A 25,723-nucleotide genomic window follows, 5' to 3' on the forward strand; every position below is an offset into this window, starting at 1 on the left:
AAAGGAATGAATTTCAGTTTTCACATAAAAATAAGTTGTATTTGCAAAGTATTTCAAGAAATTGGAAAACATACAGTACCAGTCAAAGGTTTGGACACACCTACTCATTCAAGGGTTTTTCTTTATTTTTACTATTTTCTACATTGTAGAATAATAGTGAAGACATCAAAACGACGTAATAACACATATGGAATAATGTAGTAACCAAAAAAGTGTTAAACAAATCAAAATAGATTTTAGATTCTTCAAAGTAGCCTTAATAATAGCTTTGCACACTCTTGGCATTCTCTCAACTAGCTTCACCTGGAATTCTTTTCCAACAGTCTTGAAGGAGTTCCCACATATGCTGAGCACTTGTTGGCTGCTTTTCCTTCACTCTCCGGTCCAACTCATCCCAAACCATTTTAATTGGGTTGAGGTCAGGTGATTGTGGAGGCTAGGTCATCTGATGCAGCACTCCATCACTCTCCTTGGTCAAATAACCCTTACACAACCTGGAAGTGTGTTGGGTCATTGTCCTGTTGAAAAACAAATGATAGTTCCACTAAGCGCAAACCAGATGGGATGGCGTATCGCTGCAGAAGGCTGTGGTAGCCATGCTGGTTAAGTGTGCCTTGAATTCTAAATAAATCACTGACAGCGTCACCAACAAAGCACCCCCTCACCATCACACCTCCTCCTCCATGCTTCACGGTGGGAACCACACATCCGAAGATCATCCGTTCATCTACTCTGCGTCTCACAAAGACACGGCGGTTGGAACCAAAAATCTCAAATTTGGACTCATCAGACCAAAGGCACAGATTTCTACCAGTCTAATGTCCATTGCTCGTGTTTCTTGGCCCAAGCAAGTCTCTTCTTATTATTGGTGTCCTTTAGTAGTGGTTTCTTTGCAGCAATTTGACCATGAAGGCCTGATTCACGCAATCTCCTCTGAACAGTTGATGTTGAGATGTGTCTGTTCCTTGAACTCTGTGAAGCATTTATTTGGGCTGCAATCTGAGGTGCAGTTAACTCCAATAAACTTTCCTCTGCAGCAGAGGTAACTCTGGGTCTTCCTTTCCTGTGGCGGTCCTCATAAGAGCCAGTTTCATCATAGCGCTTGATTGTTTTTGCGACTGCACTTGAAGAAACTTTCGAAGTTCTTGAAATGTTCCTGATTGACTGACCTTCATGTCTTAAAGTAATGATGGACTGTCATTTCTCTTTGCTTATTTGAGCTGTTCTTGCCATAATATGGACTTGGTCTTTTACCAAATAGGGCTTTCTTCTGTATACCACCCCTACCTTTTCACAACACAACTGATTGGCTCAAACACATTAAGAAGGAAAGAAATTCCACAAATTAACTTTTAACAAGGCACACCTGTTCATTGAAATGCATTCCAGGTGACTACCTCATGAAGCTGGTTGAGGGAATGCCAAGAGTGTGCAAAGCTGTCATCAAGGCAAAGGATGGCTACTTTGAAGAATCTCAAGTAAAAAATATATTCACTGGAGAGTGAAGGAAAAGCAGCTAACAAGTGCTCAGTATACGTGGGATCTCCTTCAAGACTGTTGGAAAATAATTCCAGGTGAAGCTAGTTGAGAGAATGCCAAGAGTGTGCAAAGCTATTATCAAGGCTACTTTGAAGAATCTAAAATCTATTTAACACTTTTTTGGTTACTACATGATTCCATATGTGTTATTCCATCATGTTGATGTCTTCACTGTTATTCTACAATGTAGAATTTAGTAAAAAATATAGAAAAACCCTGGAATGAGTAAGTGTGCCCAAACTTTTGACTGGTACTGTATATCAAGCAATAATTTTTATATTCCACAAGTATTATCAGATTAACTGTTTTGGACAGATAATTATCAGACTCAAGTTACAAATGCTGGTAAACACTCAAATACATTTAGTTTAGATTTTTTCACAAAAGTAGTACACTGGGCATTTACTAGTCTTAGCAGACCGATATAGAGGTTTGTAGCAGGGCAACAAAAAAAAACAGCATCTCTGCTATGGCAAAAAAGGTAGGTGTATAATTAAGAACAGTATCTTGCAGGATTCAACAGTTGGAATTGTAAGAGTTGTTGCCCTGTCCCTTTCTCTGTGATTGTCATTCTAATGGAATCCAGAAAGAACAAAACCCTGTCCTCAAATATTTACAACAAAAGGTGCAAAGTTATGGGCAAAGACACAAGCATCTACATCAAATTAAATGTTTTTCTTGATCAAATAACATGGAAAACAGCCACTTTTTGTGCAATATGAATGTACCATCCTTACAAATCACTTAAAGTAAATGTACATTCAGACTCAAGATACAAATGCTGTTAAACACTCAAATACATTTAGTTTTAAAAAAAATCACAAAAGTAGTGCACTGAGCCTTTACTAGTCCTGTATTAGCAGACCGATATAGACGTTGTTGGGTATTTTTTCAGGAGACCATACAGAGCCATGGTACCGAGTGGTACCCAAGGTCAGACCATAGGTTAAAAATAGTAAATCTTTCTAGACTATAAAGATTAAAATATAGCTAATTATAAAGACAGAGTGTGGTACAGAATGGTATGGAGGATGAGGCAATAAGACTAAGTGATGTGGAGTGTGGCACCGAGTGGTACACAAGGGAGTCTGAGCCAGAGTCAGGAAATGGCTCTTGATTGATTATTCTGTTATGTATGAGGCAACGCATTAGGAATGTCTTAAATGTATATGGTTGAGAATGGGTTATGGATCTGCTATGTTTAAACCATATTTAAGTATTGATTGATATGTTTTGGAATAAACAGAGCAGAGCCAGGTGGTGGCTCTGTTATTTTTTACATAAGAAAGTTTGGTTTGGCCACCATTGTATCCAAACTAAATAAATATAGGAGGAGAAGTCAGATTTCGCCAGTATCATAAATTAAGAGAGAGAGCGGAGTGGTCAAAGGATGAAAGTTTTGAGACAATGGTGGAGAAACTGAACTGGGAGGGTTTTAAGCTAAAAAGTATGTAAAACGAGCAGGAATGGACATTGTATATAAACTGAGAGCCGAGTGTTGTGAGTTAGTTGCTCTGCAGACCAGCTCGGCTTTTGTTGCTCTATGTAATAAAGTCTATCTTGATTCTACAAAAACTGGAAGAAATTTGATTTTTAATAAGTATAGTGATAATTTTCCACGACAACGTCTTCAGCGCGGACAAAAGCAATCGCAGCCCCCCACCCCCAATGATTTTAAATTAGTATAGTGATACTTTTCCATGACAACATCTTCAGCACAGGCAAAAGCAATCGTCTTTTATCGTCTTGACATTAAATATCTTCATGCCTAGAATAAAACCACCAGGTTTCCGTCATAGACTCAATTGAATGAATATATATATATTTTTTTTTTATAGTGGGCAGTTTGGAAAAACGAATCCAGTGCAAACCTTCTTAAGGCACATGCTGGGATAATAATTACATAACCAACATCTCTAGTAATGCTATAGCTGTCTCACTCACCCCCTTTCAAACTTTCCTTATCAATTAATTTGATAGGCAACATTATTTTAGCATTTAGCCTATGCCTACTTTCTGATGGACTAAAGCCAAGATTTGAAGGTGAGCTTAGGTTTGAATACGTTTTTAGGAAAAGAGAAATGTGATGTGTGTGTCTGAGGTGGCTTTGATTGATGGAAACAAGAGCAAGGGTGTGTGTGTGTGAGTTCGCTAATTCTCTCTATGTCCGTTCAGAAAGTTTGTAATCTGTCTAGACTAAATCTCGTAGGGTGCGTTCGTAAATTCATTCTGGCTATCTACTCCGATTTCAGAGCACTCTCGTCTGAGTGTGCCAAAGCACAGAATAACTGATGAATTTAGGAGCGCCAGAGCGCAGAATAACTGATGAATTTACGAGCGAGCAACACCCATTGAAGATGACCGTGTGAGTAAACCTCTGCAAAAAACGTAATGAAATTGTTGCCAGCAGCACAGTTGCAGTCACCAACGCTCTAGATAACATGAAAATACCCTAACCAGCTCTGCTAGGGCGAGTAAAATGGTCAGAGTGAGGTGTTCTCTAATTTGTGTCTGGAAGTAGCTAGCAAGCTAGCCAACTTTAGCCAGTTAGCTTGGTTGCTTGAGTGCGTTGTGAAGTCAGAACGCTCGGATCAACCCTACTCCTTGGCCAAAGCGTCCAGTGTGCGCTCCGAACGCTAGAGCGAAACGCTCTGAGTTTACCAAGGGACAACTAACAACTCTCTGAATTTACAAACGCCCAGAGCGCACTCAGAGCACATTCTGGCACTCCAAAGTGAATTTACGAGCACACCCTTAATAAGAGAGGACAAATAATAAAACTGAAATGAGCGTAACAAATTGTAAAAATGTAAGCAAGTCATGATGATCAGCATATGTGCGAGGAATGAGACAGGTGCCAATTTTGCGTTTCTTTCCTCTCATTAATAGGATGCAATTTAAGCGAATGTAGCTCGATTGAATCTTGAAGGCTAATATTTCCCGTAACATTACTTCTCTCTCATTACAGAGTCCTCTCTAGCCACTTTGAACAACATGATCTTGCATTGACACTGCTTTCTCACAAGATAATTACCGCAGCAGGTCATAACGGTATTGTTTGTTGTTGTTCTTAAAATTCGAATTCATTTTCGAACGTTGCTATGGGCACAGCCAAACAACGGAAGTGATGGATTCGTCTTCCGCTTTACTTCCCTACTGCATGGCAAACTTGCCAGAGTAAATTATTTGAAATAACCAATTTATAGAGTATAAAAGTAAAGTGTAAGTGTATACGTGTAATTGTATATGTATTTCATTCAAGTTCGCTAACGTTAGTTAGACTTACTAGTAGGCTAGTTCTGTTGCGATGATAATGATAGTTGTGTTGTGTCGGAGTTAAGGCCCGGGCCATCCACCCAGCCAATAACTAACTATAAGGATAAACTATAGGCTACATAACTATAACACGTTGGTGAGCATCCACACTAGAGGAAAGTTGAGCGTTTATCATTCTACAGTCCTACACCTGTCAATCAACTGATCATGCAGTTTACTGCATGCTGCCTATTAATAAGGTGGTAACACGAGACCATTCATGAGGTCGCTAACGCACAGATACTGGTTCAGACCATTCAGTGCTTTCAGGGTGTGTTCATTGTCATAGTGACAACTGCAAATAATACTATGTACATGTAGGCCCAATGAAAAGTAATATAGTACCTCGTATTTAAATAGATAAATTCAACAACAAACACCGTTTAGTCTGCACATATTTTATATCATGTCATTGCCTCGTTCGTTGCTCAAGTGGCACACGCTGGTAAAATATGGCAAAACATCGAATATGCTTTTCTGGAGCAAGCTGCGTTGTCATGACAGCTACTGACAACATAACGTTCTTCTGATAGATCCTGCTCGAGCTGTAAATAGCCAGCCAATCAGAGGGCTCGACGGAGGTCATATGGCTTCTGGTCATCAGTCCAACGTTCTAAAATGTAGCAAGTTTCGATAGAAGATAGTGCCTTCATTGCCATCGTGCGCGAGGCACACACGGATCGCAGGAGCTGCTTCATAGTTTGAAACAGATAATAGATATTTCATAGTCAACACCACTTTGAACATGACACATTGTTTCAGATAATGGACAATAACCCCTTGTCTATAATGACAGTCTGTAGACGTGTAAGCTATTATCAATAACTTTATAGTTTGCCAGTGCTGTGAAAAGATTGTGTAAAATAATTAATATGAAGAATTTATCTGCACTGTATATTTTTTAGCTAGCTAGCCAGCCAATATTAGAGGGATGATTCCCATAAATGTTTCAATAACTGACAATATGCTAACATTCCATTCAAACAATGCAGTCAAACCACAGCCATACTCTGGCTGAAATCAGTGATAGGAGTTACACAAGTTGTAAATGCAACAAGTACTGATATTGTATCATATAGTAGCACTCACAGCTTTTCAAGAAAACGAAAATTGAGAATTGTATGTTCTTGTGGGACACGCTGATCAAATATGGCAAAAAAACGAATATTGTTTTCTGCAGCGAGCTGCGTTGTCATGACAGCTACTGACAACATAACGTTCTTCTGATAGATCCTGCTCGAGCTGTGAATAGCCAGCCAATCAGATGGCTCGACGGATGTCATGTGGCTCCTGGTTCATAAAGCCCAACGTTCTTAAATGTAGCAAGTTTCGATAGTAACTTCATTGACATCGAGCGCGGTTAGCTGTCAAACACTGGGTCGTAGGAGCCGCTTCATAGCACGAAACAGAAAATAGATATTTCATACTTCACTTTCCCTCTCCAACACCCGTGGAAATGTTTAACAGTCTTCTTAGGGAATTTGACGAGGACCCTTTCTTCTCGTAAGTAAAATCAATATTGTTTTCTGCCACTCATTAATTCGACTGTCCGAAGATTTTTCTAGAAAAATAATAACACCACTTTCAACATGACACATTGTTTCAGATAATGGACAATAACGACTGTATGCTACCCACCCATTGTCTACAATGACAGTCTGTAGGCTATTGTCAATAATGTTATATTTTAAGAGCCACATTCACAGTCAATAGGTTGCATATATTGTTATGGGGCAATTGTGTGCCCAATTTCAATGCTTTGTTATCAGCATAGCCTATTCCTTTATATTATATCAGCAGTTCCAGATTGAAAAACAGCTTCTATCTCCAGGCCATCAGACTGTTGAACAGCCATCACTTACTGGCTACCTGCCCGGTACTCTGCCCTGCACTCTGCCCCGCACCTTGAGACTTATGCCCCATGTATATATAGAGTAATTGTAGACTGGTCAGTATGTATATACTGTATTCTCGAAATAGCTCATCCTAATATACCTAGCTACAGTCGTGGTGAAAAGTTTTGAGAATGACACAAATATTAATTTTCACAAAGTCTGCTGCCTCAGTTTTTATGATGGCAATTTGCATATACTCCAGAATGTTATGAAGAGTGATCAGATGAATTGCAATTAATTGCAAAGTCCCTCTTTGCCATGAAAATGAACTTAATCCCCAAAAAAAACATTTCCACTGCATTTCAGCCCTGCCACAAAAGGACCAGCTGACATCATGTCAGTGATTCTCTCGTTAACACAGGTGAGAGTGTTGACGAGGACAAGGCTGGAGATCACTCTGTCATGCTGATTCAGTTAGAATAACAGACTGTAAGCTTTAAAAGGAGGGTGGTGCTTGAAATCATTGTTCTTCCTCTGTTAACCATGGTTACCTGCAATTAAACACATACCGTCATCATTGCTTTGCACAAAAAGGGCTTCACAGGCAAGGATATTGCTGCTAGTAAGATTGCACCTAAATCAACCATTTATCGGATCATCAAGAACTTCAAGGAGAGAGGTTCAATTGTTGTGAAGAAGGCTTCAGGGCGCCCAAGAAAGTCCAGCAAGCGCCAGGACGTCTCCTAAAGTTGATTCAGGTGCGGGATCGGGGCACCACCAGTGCAGAGCTTGCTCAGGAATGACAGCAGGCAGGTGTGAGTGAACCTGCATGCACAGTGAGGCAAATACTTTTGGAGGATGGCCTGGTGTCAAGAAGGGTAGCGAGGAAGCCACTTCTCTCCAGGAAAAACATCAGGGACAGACTGATATTCTGCAAAAGGTACAGGGATTGGACTGCTGAGGACTGGGGTAAAGTCATTTTCTCTGATGAATCCCCTTTCCGATTGTTTGGGGCATCCGAAAAAAAGCTTGTGAGACAAGGTGAGCGCTACCATCAGTCCTGTGTCATGCCAACAGTAAAGCATCCTGAGACCATTCATGTGTGGGGTTGCTTCTCAGCCAAGGGAGTGGGCTCACTCACAATTTTGCCTAAGAACACAGCCATGAATAAAGAATGGTAGCAACACATCCTCCGAGAGCAACTTCTCCCAACCATCCAAGAACAGTTTGGTGATGAACAATGCCTTTTCCAGCATGATGGAGCACCTTGCCATAAGGCAAAAGTGATAACTAAGTGGCCCGGGGAACAACACATCGACATTTTGGGTCCATGGCCAGGAAACTCCCCAGACCTTAATACCATTGAGAACTTGTGGTCGATCCTCAAGAGGCGAGTGGACAAACAAAAACCCACAAATTCTGACAAACTCCAAGCGTTGATTATGCAGGAATGGGCTGCCATCGGCCAGGATGTGGCCCAGAAGTTAATTGACAGCATGCCAGGGCGAATTGCAGAGGTCTTGAAAAAGAAGGGTCAACACTGCAAATATTGACTCTTTGCATAAACTTAATGTAATTGTCAATAAAAGCCTTTGACACTTATGGAATGCTTGTAATTATACTTCAGTATACCATAGTAACATCTGACAAAAATATCTAAAAACACTGAAGCAGCAAACTTTGTGAAGACCAATACTTGTGTCATTCTCAAAACTTTTGACCACGACTGTACATTTTCCTGCCAAATTATATACGGTCAGTGTCTAGATTTATATTCTGGATTCTGACACTGCTCACTCTAATATATCTACCCCTGGATTGTTAGTTGGACTTGTTCTGTCATTTCTTGATTTCTTGTTTAGATGTTTTATGTACATTTTAGTCATTTAGCAGACGCTCTAATCCAGAGCGATTTACATGAGCAATTAGGGTTAAGTGCCTTGCTCAAGGGCACATCGACAGATTTTTCACCTAGTCGGCTCGGGGATTAGAACCAGCGACCTTTCGGTTACTGGCACAACGCTCTTAACCACTAAGCTACCTGCCGCCCTATTTGTGTATTTGTGTTGTATTTGCTAGACATTCTACTGCCCTGATGGAGCTAGTTACATAAGCATTTCGCTGCACCTGTTTAAACACCTGCACAACTTTGATTTGATTTGAGATATTACTACATTTAAATGACATCTAAGGCACACTGAAATCCATGTTTGATGTGTGTAAATAGCTACTGGTTGACATGTAGGCTACAGTAATAGCATGGTGCTTACTACTCAAGGCATAGAGTTACCGGTGTCAGCATTGGTTCATGTTTTTCATTGGTCAATATATGCTGTGAGTAAGTGTAGCCATTTCCCAGGATAAGTGAGATAATGTAATATCTATTAATCACCTGGCCTAGATCCTTGTCATACATTGCATGGCCAAAAGTATGTGGACACCTGCTCATCAAACATCTCATTCCAAAAGCATGGGCATTAATATGAAGTTGGTCCCCCCTTTGCAGCTATAACAGCCTCCACTCTTCTGGGAAGGCGTTCCACTAGATGTTGAAACATTGCTGCGGGGACTTGCTTCCATTCAGCCACAAGAGCATTAGTGAGGTCGGGGCACTGATGTTGGGCGATTAGGCCTCGATCCGAGTCGGCATTCCAATTAATCCCAAAGATGTTCGATGGGGTTGAGGTCAGGGTTCTCTGCAGGCCAGTCAAGTTCTTCCACACCGATCTCAACAAACCATTTCTGTATGGACCTCGCTTTGTGCACAGGGGCATTGTCATGCTGAAACGGGAAAGGACCTTCCCCAAACTGTTGCCACAAAGTTGGAAGAATGTCTAGAATGTCATTGTATGCTGTAGCATTAAGATTTCCCTTCACTGGAACTAAGGGGCCTAGCCTGAACCATGAAAAACAGCCCTAATTCATTATTCCTCCTCCACCAATCTTTACAGGTGGTACTATGTATTGGGAAAGGTAGCGTTCTCCCGGCGTCCGCCAAACCCCGATTCGTCTGTCGGACTGCCAGATGGTGAATTGTGATTAATCACTGCAGAGAACGCGTTTCCACTGCTCCAGAGTCCAATGGCGGCGAGCTTTACACCACTCCAGTCAACGCTTGGCATTGCGCATGGTGATCTTAGGCTTGTGTGCGGCTGCTCGGCCACGGAAACCCATTTCATGAAGCTCTCAACAAACAGTTATTGTGCTGACGTTGCTTCCAGAGACAGTTTGGTACTCGGTAGTGAGTTTTGCAACCGAGGACAGACTATTTTTACGCGCTTCAGCACTCGGCGGTCCCGTTCTGTGAGCTTGTGTGATCTACCACTTTGCGGCTGAGCCGTTGTTGCTCCTAGACATTTCCACTTCAAAATAACAGCACTTACAGTTGACCAGGGCAGCTCTAGCAGGGCAGAAATTTGACGAACTGACTTGTTGGAAAGGTTGCATCCTATGACGGTGCCACGTTGAAAGTCACTGAGCTCTTCAGTATGGGCCATTCTACTGCCAATGTTTGTCTATGGAGGTTGCATGGCGGTGTGGTTGATTTTATACACCTATCAGCAACGGGTGTGGCTGAAATAGCTGAATCCACTAGTTTGAAAGGGTGTCCACATACTTTTGTGTGTATCTTAGGCCTGCCCTAAAATCTGATAAATGTTACCGCACGACCCCCATCGCCCCATCTTCCTCGCAATGCCCGGATGCATGTTCTTGCTATGACTATTTCGAATACGATTTTATTTTTTTTAAATTTATTTTAGATTTTAAAATATACATTCTACACCGAAGTGAAGTCGCTCCAAACACCCCAAACCCTCCGGTTGTCCCCCGAGCTCCACCCATCCACCCTATATCTAGCTATGCCTAGCACTGCCTCCTCCATTGAAGTGTTTGGGGACTCAGAAGGTGTTCCACTAATTGATAACTAATATAACTAGGCCTACTCATATTAATTGTGAATTTGATTGTATGACAGACAGTAAATTATGAAATGGTGAATGCCTGGTGTTAACAAGTTTCCTTCCTTCCTTCCTTCCTTCCTTCCTTCCTTCCTTCCTTCCTTCCTTCCTTCCTTCCTTCCTTCCTTCCTTCCTTCCTTCTTCCACTTTCCCCTTTTCAAATCTACAGCTCATCAAGGTAGGACCATTTGTTTTTCACTCATCAGCACAGTCATCAATTCTGCAAAGAATTCCAGAATCTCTGGGAACATTGAGGCTGATTCCATCTCTTCTTCCATCTCTTCTTCCTCTTCCTCTTCTCCACAGGGATCCATTCCAGGCACACAACACGCATGTACAACAGATGATGCGGAGTTTCTCAGAGCCCTTCGGTCGGGACTTCATGCCCAGTCTGACAGGCGGGCATGACAGGGGCCGCGTAGCCAGGGGCCAACCCAACACTAGCATGGCGCTACGGGAGGACCACAGGGTGAGGACTGATGCTCTGACTGTGACACACTGACTTGGGTAGGGTGACTAGGGCCAATGTGTTGTTATGGTGACCCAGGTTTGGTCCCACACATAATAATAATAATATTTAATTTGTAAAGCGCATTTCCCACGCTCAATGCGCATGACACGAGTAGCCTTGGAGTATCGATATCGGCTAAACACATACAGATCCTGAACAGGATATGTCAGGTCAGGAGAGGGTTGTTGTTAGTTTGAATCTCAAACAGGTGACTGCCTCAGTGGCTCCAGTGCCTCAGTGCCTCTATCCTTAAGCTGGTCTTCTCACTTGGAGAGCATTTCCCTTTGGATTTGTTCTCCTTAGCCTGCTACCAGATCTGTTTGTTCTATCCTGTCAACACCTTGTCAATCCAAACATTTGTTTGCACAAACAGATCTGGGACCAGGCTATGGTCTCTTGGCTTGAGAAACAGAAACTGGCAACAATACCTTCCAGTGCATTGTAGATTCTCCCCATTCACTCGTACTCTCTTGGTGAAGGTGTGGAATCATATCCCTATCCCAGGGGTCGGTCAGTTCCTTGTACTGACCCACAAACTGTCCTCTTCATCTGGGTCAGTGAGTGAAAGAACCCAAACACCTGCACCACCAACTCGCCCCCCCCTCATTCCAGCGCCCAGCATTCAAACAAACAAGAACGCTGACCAGCCTAAAGAAAGAAAAAAAGGAAAGGGCTTAGGTTTACTGGGGTCGTGATGGAAAATGGCCATGGACGTGTAACCGGATCCCCCCTGCTGCCGGGTCAGGCCAGCGATGCTGTACTGCTTATCGAACCTCTGCTGCTGCTCTGCTGGGGCACTGGAGAGCATGGTGGGTTGTAGAAGGGCAACCCCCTCGCCTTTCTGGACAGCTATCTTTGGCCTGAGGAGGGTATATTTAGAGGATTGTTCCATTGACACACTGCTTTCTCACTCAAACACACCAATGCCCCAAGCTGTTGAAAAGACAAGTAAAAACAGACATGTTTGTTTTCATAGCTGTTTGGCCCGTGGTTAAATGCAGCAAATCTAAAAGGACAAACTGTACACATTTCTCACAACATTGGTTATGAGTTTATCACAATATAGTTCTGTTTTCACATAGGCTTGAATCCTGACTTGAGATCCTCGTACATAACGTTTTCGTGCAAATCGTCCGTTGACATTAATGCATGATTGCCATGTTAAGTGTGCGCAAAGTTAGGATTCAGTGTGTTGTGTGTAGTTCATTTTCTCTGTAAATATGAACAGTCCTGTTCCCCTCCTGAATGACAGTTTCATGACAGTTAAACACTAGTCTATTAGCTCAGCTTTGCAATGCAGTTAGATACATTTTCTATCAGAAGGCAAATAGACCATGTAGGCTAGTGGGAAGGCCCCACCAAACATTTTTTATACCCCTACCCGAGGTAGAACGAAACACAACCATGATTTTTCACATCCCTAATGTCTCCCATTTATGAAATGGATGGTTGTGTAAAAATATTTTTCTGCAAAAGTGGTTAAATTGATAGATAATTTGACACACCCCCTAAACTCAAAAAGTACAGAATAATGCCTGGCTGGAGGGGGGTGGGCCACAGGCTCATGTAACCCAATATTGCAAGCTCTGATATTGCTAAAATGTTGAATACAAGTAGTCAGTTGTCTGACATACACAAACAAACAGCATTAGGATATCGTAATGCATCTTGGAAATATAGACCTGTAAACACAGAGATACAATTGGTGGAAATGTAAACTATAAATATTTATGATGAATGTAAGCTTTACTTTTTGCTAGCTGATTAAATAATAAATGTTCATGTCAAATGTGCTCTCATTCAGTTCTGTATCATCCTGCCTGACAAAAATACATACAGTTACACATGTTTTTTGATTTTGTGGCTAGTATAATTTGCTCTCAGGAAAGCAAGTGGGCTCCGACATCGGAATTAGATTAGATTTTTTCATAATTGTGTACAACACACGTGCACTATACATTGGGGCAGGTAGCGTTCTCCTGGCATCCGCCAAACCCAGATTTGTCCGTCAGACTGCCAGATGGTGAAGCGTGATTCATCACTCCAGAGAACGTGTTTCCACTGCTCCAGAGTCCTATGATGGTGAGCTTTACATCACTCCAGCCGACACTTGGCATTGCACATGGTGATCTTAGGCTTGTGTGCGGCTGCTCGGCCATGGAAACCCATTTCATGAAGCTCCCGACAAACAGGAGAACGCTACCTGCCCCCAATGCATAGTGCCAACTGTAAAGTTTGGTGGAGGAGGAATATTGGTCTGGGGCTGTTTTTCATGGTTTGGGCTAGGCCCCTGAACGCTACAGCATACAATGACATTCTAGACGATTCTGTTCTTCCAACTTTGAGGCAACAGTTTGGGGAAGGCCCTTTCCTGTTTCAGCATGGCAATGCCCCCGTGCACAAAGCCAGGTCCATACAGAAATAGTTTGTCGAGATCGGTGTGGAAGAACTTGACTGGCCTGCACAGAGCCCTGACCTCAACCCCATCGAACACCTTTGGGATGAATTGGAACGCTGACTGCGAGCCAGGCCTAATCACCCAACATCAGTGCCCAACCTCACTGCTGTTGTGGCTGAATGGAAGAAAGTCCCTGCAGCAATGTTCCAACATCTAGTGGAAAGCCTTCCCAGAAGAGTGGAGGCTGTTATAGAAGCAAAGGGGGGGCCAACTCCATATTAATGCCCATGATTTTGGAATGAGATGTTCGATGAGCAGGTGTCCACATACTTAAGTCATGTAGTGTATGGTGGCAATGCACGCCAGCTCTTTCCAGGTGGCATTTTGGCTGTTGAATGGCCTACTGACATGTGACAGTCCAGTTCCATGGTGTCTCTGTATGTAGTAACTGCCAGAGGGGAGGACTGATGGTGGAGTGGAGCTATCGAGGACAGTTCTGGGAGATTCAGGATGGCATTGACATTGAAGAGGTGCAAATCCTATCATATGTGAAAGCCCAGTAAGTTCATGGCATTTCTTATCAATGAGTGTCAGGTTGTGTTGGTTCAATGTGGTGAACACCTGCCTTATGAGCTTGTCATCATATGTGGTTACATCCTCCCCATACCCCATATGTCACCATGTCAACATGTACAGCAACTCCAGGGCAGACTGGGAGATTCAGGATGGCATTGACATTGGAGAGCTGCAATTCCTATGACATGCGAAGGCCCACTAAGTTGATGGCATTTCTTGTCAATGAGTGTCAGATTGATGGAGCTAACGTAATTGCAAGAGTAGGGGCTGAACAAATAAAATCTACAAAGGAACCTTTGACTGAAAACAATGAGAGTTTTCAGTGTTAGTTCTAGTTTGTTGACCATAACATTAATATGGTGACAACGATGTAGGCTTTGTAGCGTTTAGCGGTTATGGTATGAAGGTTTGGCTTGGAGAGGTTTTTGCGCCTTGTCACAGACAGCTGTTGTGTTGTGCACTGGAGTCCACAAGCGAAGGGAAAAGGTGAGAGGAAGAGAGTGTGTAGATGCGAGAACATTATAGAACGAGCAAAGTGATGATGCTGTATGTGGCTGTTATGAAAGTGAACTGTGTGTGCGGTTAATCAGAGTTGTATTCATTGCGCCGATTCTGTTGCAAAACGTTTCTTAAACGGAAGCAAACAGATCTAAACGAGGAGGGACCTACCTACATTTGTCCAATAGAAACTCTTGTTTTAGTTGCAAAACAGGACAGTTTTGCAACCATCAATCAATCAATCAAATGTATTTCTAAAGCCCTTTTTACATCAGCAGTTGTCACTAAGTGCTTATACAGAAACCGAGCCTAAAACCCCAGAGAGCAAGCAATGCAGATGTAGAAGCACATTGTGGCTAGGAAAAACTCCCTAGAAAAGCTGGAATCTAGGAAGAAACCTAGAGAGGAACCAGACTCTGAGGGGTGGCCAGTCCTCTTCTGGCTGTGCCGGGTGAAGATTATAAGAGTACATGGTCATTAAGGCCAGATCGTTCTTCAAGATGTTCAAACATTCATAGATGACCAGCCGGGTCAAATAATAATCACAGTAGTTATAGAGAGTGCAACAGGTCAGCACCTCAGGAGGTGCAACTGTTTGGACTAATGATTACACACCCCAGATCAGCAAGATGGATGCAAGAGTGTGCAAGGCTGTATTGTCACCTTGATTACTTAAATTTGTTTCTCGACCCGTTATAAACGTTCATTTTTAGGCTAGGTTGTAGCAACCTCATGATGGGTATAGGGCAAATTCGAGTGTCATGTAGTAGCCTACTAGCCTAAACCTATCAATGTTACATTGAGCTGGGTGAATGGAATATGAATGACAGTCATCCATTATGCTGTAATAAAAATAAGGCCATGCTCATTAAAAAGAATCGTCCTCCCTAATCTTAAACAACACTAGGGTTGCAAAGCTACCCGTAGTTTACCAAAGTTACTGGAATCTTCATTAACTTTTTAAAAATATATTCATATATATAGTATAAAAAAATATATATTTGTGTCCATATTGTCCATGAGTTTCTAGTAGATGGACCATATGGTTCAAGAGAAAATAGCCTAATTAATGAAAAAAGCATCTAATCAACAATGGCATTATTTTCAATTTTCAATCCAATATTGACTTTTTTCACAACTGCTGCCACCATTTTAATGCAAAAACATTGACAACAAATGCGTACTGACATAGTAAAATAAATAAAAACTGTGTAAAACAAATACAAAGGATATTTCGCTGAAACCCTCATGAAACACCAATGGTATTCACTAAGTTGATGGTTTATATTAAGGATAATGTTCACAGCTTTGTCATTCAATTTTTTTTGTTGAAAATCAATATATTTAAGACCAGAGAGCGGGCCAGAGATAATTACAGACACCTGTAGAAATCTGTAGTACCCAAAAGGGCCACTAGATGTCTTGTGATATATTACATAAAATCCTTGAAAGATTCCAAAATTCTGGTAGTTTACTGGTAAACTTAGAAAGATTCCAGTAATATACCCTCCCTTTGCAACTTTAAACGGCACCAACCGCCACCGCTCAAAATCTCAAGCCCCTTTTGAGGATTGGCCACTAGTCTAATGGTCAAATTCATTACGACATTAAAATGTTTTGCAACAGATTCCGAAAATGAGTCCAAGTTGTCTCTCCCTTTTTCAGTCCGTTTTCCTCAGTTTGGTGCCTAATGAACATGACCCAGATCTGTCTAATGGGCCTCTGCTCCCATTTCCCCCTGAAGACACCTTCTCTCTCCCAGTTGGAAGGTCTCATGATGACCGGGCAGCTGCCCTGCTCTAGAAGCCCTGAGGTGCTAAACTTAGTCCCTGTGTCCCTCGCTAATCTTGCGCCCCTCCCTGTGTGCCAAGTATATTTATCCCTGGTAATTACTTTCAACGGATGCCAGCCTCAGCTCTCTCTCGCTGCTCGCAACCCTGTTCCTTTCTATTAGTCCTCTCCTCTCTCTCTCTCCTCACAGAGGCAAGCACGCCGAGTGGACTCTCGTTGAGTACAGCACAGAGAGACTGTGTGCATCCCAAATGGCACCCTATTCCCTAAAGTAGTGCACTACATAGGTCATAAGCACTACATTAGGAATAGGGTGCCATTTGGGATGCAGCTACTGTTTTAGAGAGCTTTAAAGAGCGCTACTGTAGCTAGCTAGCTCACAGTTGAAGCTGTCGTTAGTAAGAGCATGTGTGTGGTGCACTGTGCACAGCGGTGGCTAGTTCTGTAGCAGTGGGCTGTTGTAGGGATCTTTGAAAAACTACTGGTTGATGCAGGGCCGGATTAAGAAATCATAGGTCCCGGGGCTTTGTTTTTTTAAATAAAAATTTTTTCTATTGATTCTACAGACAGATTAGTCTTCTCTTTTTAGCAGTAGGCATTTGCTTTCCAAACTGTACGTTTTCCCGCAATTGTATTTTAAAATCTGAAAAATACAAAGCGACAGCCGCAACCAACCATAGAAATATAATCCATATATGGCAGTTCCCATTCAAGTCAGGACTGGCATCCATTGCTAGTGTACCCATGAGTTTAACAGTCAAATTGCCAGGGTAAGAGGTTACAAAACCCTTCTATGGATGATATGTCTATAGCCACAGCACAACAAGCTGTATATTTGGCGCGCAAGCTGCCCAAACTGCGGTCTTCCCGACTGTAGGCATACCTCTAACTGCCAAAATAAAGTAAACACTTGAGCAACTGAGGTTACAAAGTATATGTTATGGTGCGGGGTGCATTATCCTGGCAGGTTTCGGTCCGCTTGGAGAATCTATGCCAAGGTGCATTGGAGCTGTTCTGGCAGCTCGAGGTGGACCAACACCCTTTTTAAGACACTTTATGTTGGTGTTTCCTTTATTTTGGCAGATACCTGTATGCGCTTGTGATAAAACTTAATCCACAGTTATTTTTTATGAACTATTGATCCTCTGTGGCTAAATTATGCTCTCTGTTGTATTTTGAACATTGAGAGTGGGTCCTGTGGTTGGATAACAAATTATAATAATAATAACAAATAATGTTATTTATTTTTGGGAATTTATTTTTACTCTTGACCCAGCCCCTGACTCACACAATTGACCAGTCACATTTATTTAATATGCATTTGTATTTTTTATGAATCAGTAACCCATTCAAGGCAGGGCCCCCCCGTTACCCTCATGGGCCCCCTACCTCCTGTCCTCTCCCCAGCTGATGATTAGCAGAGCGGCAGCAGCAAGCTGTCTACACTGATTGAGAGCGGGCACCTGAGTCCTCCTGTGGTTGGCAGTTGCAGTAAAAAAAATATATAGAGTGCATTCGGAAAGTATTCAGACCCCTTGACATTTTACACAGTTACATTACATTACAGCCATATTCCAAAATGGATTAAATCTAAACACAATACCTCATAATGACAAAGCAAAAACAGGTTTTTAGACATCTTTGCAAATGTATTAAAAATAGAAAACTGAAATATCACATTTACATAAGTACTCAGACCGTTTACTCAGTACTTTGTTGAAGCACCTTTGGCAGCGATTACAGCCTCAAGTCTTCTTGGGTATGACGCTACAATCATCACCTCCAGGTTGACTGTGCCTTTAAACAGCTTGGAAAAGTCCAGAAAAGTATGTCATGGCTTTAGAAGCTTCTGATAGGCTAATTGACATCATTTGAGTCAATTGGAGGTGTACCTGTGGATGTATTTCAAGGCCTACCTTCAAACTCAGTGCCTCTTTGCTTGACATCATGGGAAAATCAAAAGAAATCAGCCAAGACCTCAGAATTTTTTTTTGTAGACCTCCACATGTCTGGTTCATCCTTGGGAGCAATTTCCAAACGCCTGAAGGTACCACGTTCATCTGTACAAATAATAGTACGCAAGTATAAACACCATGGGACCACGCAGCCGCCATACCGCTCAGGAAGGAGATGCGTTCTGTCTCTTAGAGATGAACGTACTTTGGTGCGAAAAGTGCAAATCAATCCCAGAACAACAGCAAAGGACCTTGTGAAGATGCTGGAAAAGGGGGTAACTTGCAAGCCGAAGAACACCATCCCAACCGTGATGCACGGGGGTGGCAGCATCATGCTGTGGGGGTGCTTTGCTGCAGGAGGGACTGGTGCACTTCACAAAATAGATGGCATCATGAGGAAGGAAAATGATGTGGATATATTGAAGCAACATCTCAAGACATCAGTCAGGAAGTTAAAGCTTGGTTAAAGCTAAATGGGTCTTCCAAATGGATAATGACCCCAAACATACTTCCAAAGTTGTGGCAAAATGGCTTAAGGACAACAAAGTAAAAGTATTGGAGTGGCCATCACAAAGCCCTGACCTCAATCCTATAGAACATTTGTGGGCAGAACTGAAAAAGCGTATCCGAGCAAGGAGGCCTACAAACCTGACTCAGTTACACCAGGTCTGTCAGGAGGAATGGGTCAAAATTCACCCAACTTATTGTGGGAAGCTTGTGGAAGGCTACTCCGAAACGTTTGACCCAAGTTAAACAATTTAAAGGCAATGCTACCAAAATACTAATGTATGTACATTTCTGACCCACTGGGAATGTGATGAAAGAAATAAAAGCTGAAATAAATCACTCTCTACTATTATTCTGACATTTCACATTCTTAATATAAAGTGGTGATCCTAACTGACCTAAGATAGGGAATTTCTACTAGGATTAAATGTCAGGAATTGTGAAAAACTGAGTTTAAATGTATTTGGCAGGGATGTATGTAAACTTCTGACTTCAACTGTGTGTGTATATATATATATATATATATATATGTGTGTGTGTGTGTGTGTGTGTGTGTGTGTGTGTGTGTGTGTGTGTGTGTGTATCTGTAGCTCAGCTGGTAGAGCACGGCGCTTGTAACGCCAAGGTAGTGGGTTCGATCCCCGGGACCACCCATACACAAAAAATGTATGCACGCATGACTGTAAGTCGCTTTGGATAAAAGCGTCTGCTAAATGGCATATTATATATATTATATATTATATGTATGTATGTATGTATGTATGTATGTATATATGTGTGTGTGTGTGTGTGTGTGTGTGTGTGTGTGTGTGTGTGTGTGTGTGTGTGTGTGTGTGTGTGTGTGTGTGTGTGTGTGTGTGTGTGTGTGTGTGTGTGTGTGTGTGTATGTATATATACAATATATAATTCCTTTATAATATTTGTTTGAAAAACAAAATGCTTCTTCTTGGGCCCCCTTCTTGGGCACGCTTCCATCTGCTTGGCAAGCGTGCTCTGGCACCCACTGCAGAAGGCTTATCAGCTATGACAGATATTATTGCTCCCCTACCGATCTCAAGTATCAGGCATGCTTTAGTGAATCCACCCCCTGTATCAGATACATGCATACACGAGCACACACACACACACATCAGCACACGCACGGACGCATTCACATACGCGAACACACACACAACACACACACACCACACACATGAGCAACACACGCACACACACACACACACACACATTCACGGCATCGTTGAAGGAAAGCTGCTGCTTTTATTGGCAGTTTGCTGAGCATTCGATCCACCCAGTCTGTGAATATGTTCCGTCTTCCCTCTCAAAGGTTGTTTGGTTGTTTGGGATATCACATTTCCTTCCCTTCCTTCATACACAACTACTTGCTTACTTGATATCACCTTTCATAAAATACATTGGATTCAGAGGAGTTTGTTTCATTTCAGTTCACTTTATTTATGTGTTTTGATTATAAAAGGAAATGGGCACTTTGTCGCTAAAGTTAGGCCTGCTCTCTGTATCATTAATCTGCTGACCAGTTTACATTTTTTTGGGGTGGCATCTTTAGCCTCCCCAGTGGTCACTAACAGTTCCTAGAACCCATGCCTTCCCAGCTCGCCTATCCCTCCCATCCCTGAGAGCTGAAATAAAAGCCCAATGTCCTGGCCTCAGTGTGACTCATAGCTCCCCTTTGAACAGCGAGAACGGGGAATAGTGTAAAACGCGATGCCATGACAGGCTGGGAGGGGGGGAAAGGGACCATGAGCTCAAATAATCTAGCAGTAGCACAGCCGTCCCCAAAATAATGTGTTAAAGCCCCTCCGAGTCCATGCTCTACATTTTGCACTCTCAACCTCTGCCACCGTCTAAAAATATGCCCGCCACGGGAGTGTAATGGGCATTTATTTGTTCATAGATGCCATTCAGAGATATAATTGGCCCGTCGTGCTACGTACACGCCTGTCAGGGGCAGCGAGGAGCGTTTTACATCACTGTGACCTTTGGAAAAGAGCTGAGCGAGCAGCCGAGATAGACCCAGACTCTTCGCCCCCCGCCCGCTGGGTCCTTGCAGGGTTTCTCAGAACGAGGATCTGTTTTCAGTGTTAAACCCCCTGTAATCCATGGCAACAGGTCCCAATTACACGGAGAGCAGAGCTCTCTCAACACTCTCTCAAGGCTGAGCTCCAGCCTTCAGCCCAACCTCTCTCTCTCTCTCTCTGATGTCTGTGTCCACATACGGTGCCCCTTGCCTGGGTTGGGGTGTTTGGGATGCCTGCCCAGGTCTCCAGGAGTTATAAACACCCTGGGGTAGAGAATCAGGGGAGCAGCGGCTAAGACTGAAAGAGAGTCTTTCTCCTAATTTGCACATTCAGCAGGTTCAAGGCCCTATGGAAATGTGGGAAGGGCTCAGGTTCTGATTCACAGTGTAATATAACTAGAGAACAAAGCTAAAGAGTCTATAGACTACATACTGAGAACAAACTGAATACATTTGTAAAGACGGCCACTATTTTGTGTTTATGAGCCTGCCTGCCTCAGTGGTGCTTTGTCAGGCTTCTTTGTGCGTGTGTGTGTGCGTGTGCGTGTGTGTGTGTGCGTGTGCGTGTGTGTGTGTTGCTGCTGCTCTGCACGCTATGTTCATTCTGTATTGTACTGCTTTTCAGGGGATGAGCCAGTCGCTTTCGCCTTTCAGCAGTGTTGATAGCACGGTTAGTAAGGCAGACTGCTCAAATGCTATGATGCAGCACGATTCCTTGTTTCATCCCCAAACTGACCATTAGCACGTACTAACCCCCCCACTTACACTAATGTCTTTATAGACACACACAGCAAGTTTGAAACTAGCTGAATTTATACCATAATATCTGTTTGATTGTGAATCTGAGCATAGGCCACATTCACAGTGCACGTGTGATGTCAAATTGGTAAGATGTGAGAGTATGCATGTGTTTACCCCATACCAAGTGTATGTGTAGGCTTACTAGGCTACATGTGGGTATGTGTGCGTGCGATCAGTATCAGTGGCCTGGTTGTTTACGAGCTGGTTGACCCCTCCCGTCGAGGGTGTTGGGTCGAATATTATGGCTGGCTGGTACCTATGGTGGCTCAGCCTAGCACTCTAGCTCACTCTAGCAGACCTAGGAGACCTGTGGTTAGTTACTGTAACTTACACTCCACTACAAGAGAGACTAGGATCATGTGGTTGGGTCGAGTCTTGTAAAACAGTCAAAGAGCTCTATTTAGCCAATGACAGGCACAGTATGTTGATTTAAAGCCCTATTGGCTCTGGTAAAAAAAAGTTCTGCACTATAAAGGGGATAGGGTGCCGTTAAGGACACAGCCTAAAGCTACATTAACTTATCAGTGTGATTCTTGCAGTTGTGATGTGTTTTTCCACATCACAAAGGTTGCATATGCCCAACTAATGCACGCTACTTAAACATATCTGTCCACTGAAGTGACAACATGTCAATGGAAAGTAAACAAGGAGAATTTAGAGTAGTGTATCTCTGAAGAATGGATTTTTGAAAGATTTCCAATACAGTTAGCCTACATTTCTAAATAGATTTCAACAAACTAGATGATGATATAATTGTTATGCTAGTGCAGCATGGGGTGAATCCTTACTTTAGCTTAAGTCAAGCTTTCACACAGTCATGTATTGATGTCAATGGGAAAATAAGTGAAAATTCGACTTGAGTGAAGGTTTTGCCCCTATAATGGCACAGCGTGGATGGAGGTTTTATATAGGATAGTATATGGATGTCTGTTGTAATGGTGGGATGGACCATAAAGTTAGTTCTGAATGGCCCATTGTTCTTGTTCTCTCTGCAGGACATGGAGTTGAGGAACCCATTCAGTATGTTGGACAGCATGATGTTCGGCGTGAGGAACAGGATGGAGGACATGCACAGAAACTTTGTGGGTCACGTTGTGTCTCTTCTAATACCCCACACAGCCCATACAAATATAATTACTAGAAGGGGCATAGTATTAATTAATTAATTAATTATATTTCTATGACAGACTTTGTTCATCATTGTTTTAGCATGTGTGTTCTACATGGCTTTATACTCACGTCAATCTGTGTGTGTGTGTGTGTGTGTGTGTGTGTGTGTGTGTGTGTGTGTGTGTGTGTGTGTGTGTGTGTGTGTGTCTGTGTGTGTGTGTGTCTGTGTGTGTGTGTGTGTGTTGTTTTCCAGGAGAACCTGTCCACAGACTTGAACGCCAACACCAACGCCCACTCATTCAGCTCCTCCTCAGTGATGACCTACTCCAAGGTTGGAGACGAACCCCCCAAGGTGTTCCAGGCCTCCTCCCAGACACGGCGCGCCCCTGGCGGGGTACGTACACTCAAATATGGCCAGAGATAATGCTGAGAGGCTGGGGGAGGTCTCTCTAAGCTGGTACTGCACTGAACACTAAGGGAGAGGTCCTTTATGAGAACTGCAAGAGCACAGAGCCATATAGAGAGTATATGAAGAGTTGAATTCCAAAACGCTATACTGTATCCATTTTCAGAAATGTTGGTAAATTAGCTTTTATTGTTTAAATAAATTATTTATGTTTTTTCACTATCTAATCATGGCATGGGGTTGTTCAATAACAGACATGTATTTGTTTAGAAATCGATCACTTTATGGTTTCATTTCAGATATTTTTTTTGCAAAATGCTATATATTTCTCTCAGAGAAATAAGTAGTACTGCGAGGTTTTACACAGTCAAATGTTACAAATACTTTTTTTGTATATAAAGAACTGTACAAATGTGAAATTTGGAACACTCATTTTTTCTTTTTACAAATGATTAAATACAGTAATATGAGATCTTTATGTAAAACATTTACATTTGACATTTTAGCCATTTAGCAGATGCTCTCATCCAGAGCAACTTAAAAGTAAGTGCATTCATTTTAAGATAGCTAGGTGAGACAACCACATATCACAGTCAAATATACAGGATACGAACATTCCATTCCAGCTGAGTGTACAAAACATTAAGAACACCTTCCTAATATGTAATACTGTTGAGCGTGAAAAACCCAGCAGCGTTGCAGTTCTTGACACACTCAAACTGGTGCGCCTGGCACCTACTACCATACCCCGTTCAAAGGCACTCAAATATTTTGTCTTGCCCATTCACCTTCTGAATGGCACACATACACAATCCATGTCTCAATTGTCTCAAGGCTTGAAAATGATTCTTTAACCTGTCTCCTCCCCTTCATCTACACTGATTGCAGTGGATTTAACAGGTGACATCAATAAGGGATCATAGCTTTCACCTGAAATCTATGAATTAAAGATCTGTATAATATTGTACACACACATGAAGGTACCCATAAGCAATCATTTCAGATGTGTTTTGGAAATAAACTCTTCATATAGAGTTAGGCCTTTTGGTTTCAGTTTTTTTAAGCATTTACACGAAAATAACATCTGGCAAAACTATATGTCTGACACAGCAAGAGTTTCTGACGCTGGCTTTCTCGGTCCTTATTGGCCGTTGCCTCTTTGGTAACTCATTCCGATTGGCTGTCCCCGTGTCTAGGTTAAGGAGACTCGGCAGTCCCTGAAGGACTCAGAGAGCGGCCTGGAGAAGATGTCCATTGGACACCACATCCAGGACCGAGGACATGTGGTGGAGAAAAAACAGAACAAGAAGACAGGGGAACGGGAGCTCAACCAGGACTTCCAGAATCTGGATGAATGTAAGTCAGCTGTAGTGTAAGGGGGTCCGCATCCCAAAAAACCCCAAAGGGTAACACTTTACTTTAACCCTGCAGGTAATATGCATTATGATGTGGTTATAGTGAATTGTAAGACATGTTGTAAGAATGTATCACCCCCTTATGTCTTATCATCTCATAATGATCCTTACTTGAGTCCGTTGAAAATGTCCTAAGCCTTATAATAAAACATTACAAAGGCGCATAAATGCTTATAACAAGTAATAACACATTATACTTGCAGTCTTTAAGTAAAGTGTTACCAAAAATTTATTAAAAGTGTTTTTTATGATGTTTTGATCATTCTTTTAAGGCATGTAGGCTATAATCAGTGTTCGATGAATAGTCATAAACAAAGACATAGAATTTACTATCAGAGGACTCTCCTCTCCCAGCTCTGTTTGGGGTTTGGAGTCTGAGACATTCCATAGACCACATTTATGTTCCTATCTCAGAAAAAATAAGGTATTCAGATTCCATGGAACTGCCCCTCGCCAGGCTCATCACAGCATCCCACAGAGTGATACATAAACTGTTCCTAACCCCTGACCTCTGCCCTTTACACTCATAGCCGAGGCGCAGTCCTTTGACGAAGAGTGGCAGCAAGAGGTGTCTAAATTCCGACCATTTGCCCCCATGTCCCGTCTGGAGGCCCCCAAGCCCAGGGCGGTGCACCGGGCAGCCCTCACCGCCGCCAGCGGCCCTGACCAGGGACGGAGGTCAGTCATCATGTGTCATAGGTCATATAATGACACGTAGGACAGGTCCGCTCGAGGAGGAGTGGCCGTAAACCAAAACAAACCATTTCTGGATGCTACATCACTTTGAATTTAGGTTATGATTGGAATGTCAAGTATTATACTATGGTTGATAAACGGTTTATTGAAATGTAGGTTGATGAATGAATGATTTATGTCTGCTTTGTCGTTTTCCCCCTCAGGGACAAACCAAACCCAAAACCTGAAGGAAGGAAAATGCACATCGACGATCTCAACGTCAAAGGCTCAGGCATGACGAAGCAGTAGAAATGTCTAGCGAATAAAGCTATGTCAGGCAACAACTCTTTGATGCTTTTACCTGTCTCCAAGACAAGCTTGGTTTCCAGGTACT

At 42.5% G+C, this 25,723-nt stretch overlaps 1 protein-coding gene across 5 annotated transcripts; it reads left to right on the forward strand.

Moving 5' to 3' along the window:
• The first annotated feature begins 3,855 nt into the window (after window positions 1–3,855).
• Window positions 3,856–25,674, forward strand: LOC121561192 (myeloid leukemia factor 1). 5 transcript variants are annotated; one of them, XM_041873821.2, is made up of 9 exons: window positions 3,856–3,904; window positions 10,818–10,826; window positions 10,955–11,117; window positions 21,548–21,592; window positions 22,719–22,805; window positions 23,087–23,227; window positions 24,436–24,595; window positions 25,185–25,332; window positions 25,554–25,674. In XM_041873821.2, exons 1-9 carry the CDS (start codon window positions 3,897–3,899, stop codon window positions 25,636–25,638), a joined length of 846 nt encoding a protein of 281 aa, XP_041729755.1. In that variant the 5' UTR covers window positions 3,856–3,896; the 3' UTR covers window positions 25,639–25,674. The 5 variants fall into 5 exon arrangements, with proteins under 5 accessions (XP_041729755.1, XP_041729746.1, XP_041729749.1 ...); XM_041873812.2 differs by lacking the exon at window positions 3,856–3,904 and adding an exon at window positions 6,189–6,357; XM_041873815.2 differs by lacking the exons at window positions 3,856–3,904; window positions 10,818–10,826 and adding an exon at window positions 6,189–6,357.
• Window positions 25,675–25,723: the final 49 nt, after the last annotated feature.

This window comes from Coregonus clupeaformis, chromosome 5 (genome assembly GCF_020615455.1).
Source record: "Coregonus clupeaformis isolate EN_2021a chromosome 5, ASM2061545v1, whole genome shotgun sequence".
Lineage (NCBI taxonomy): Eukaryota > Metazoa > Chordata > Actinopteri > Salmoniformes > Salmonidae > Coregonus > Coregonus clupeaformis.

Bases quoted from the DNA above. Each gene is read 5' to 3' on its own strand.
- LOC121561192 (XM_041873812.2), top strand. From the start codon at position 6,311: ATGTTTAACAGTCTTCTTAGGGAATTTGACGAGGACCCTTTCTTCTC. The intron at 22,806-23,086 runs GTGGGTCACGTT...GTTGTTTTCCAG, and splicing joins AGGACATGCACAGAAACTTT to GAGAACCTGTCCACAGACTT. The intron at 25,333-25,553 runs GTCAGTCATCAT...TTTCCCCCTCAG, and splicing joins GGCCCTGACCAGGGACGGAG to GGACAAACCAAACCCAAAAC.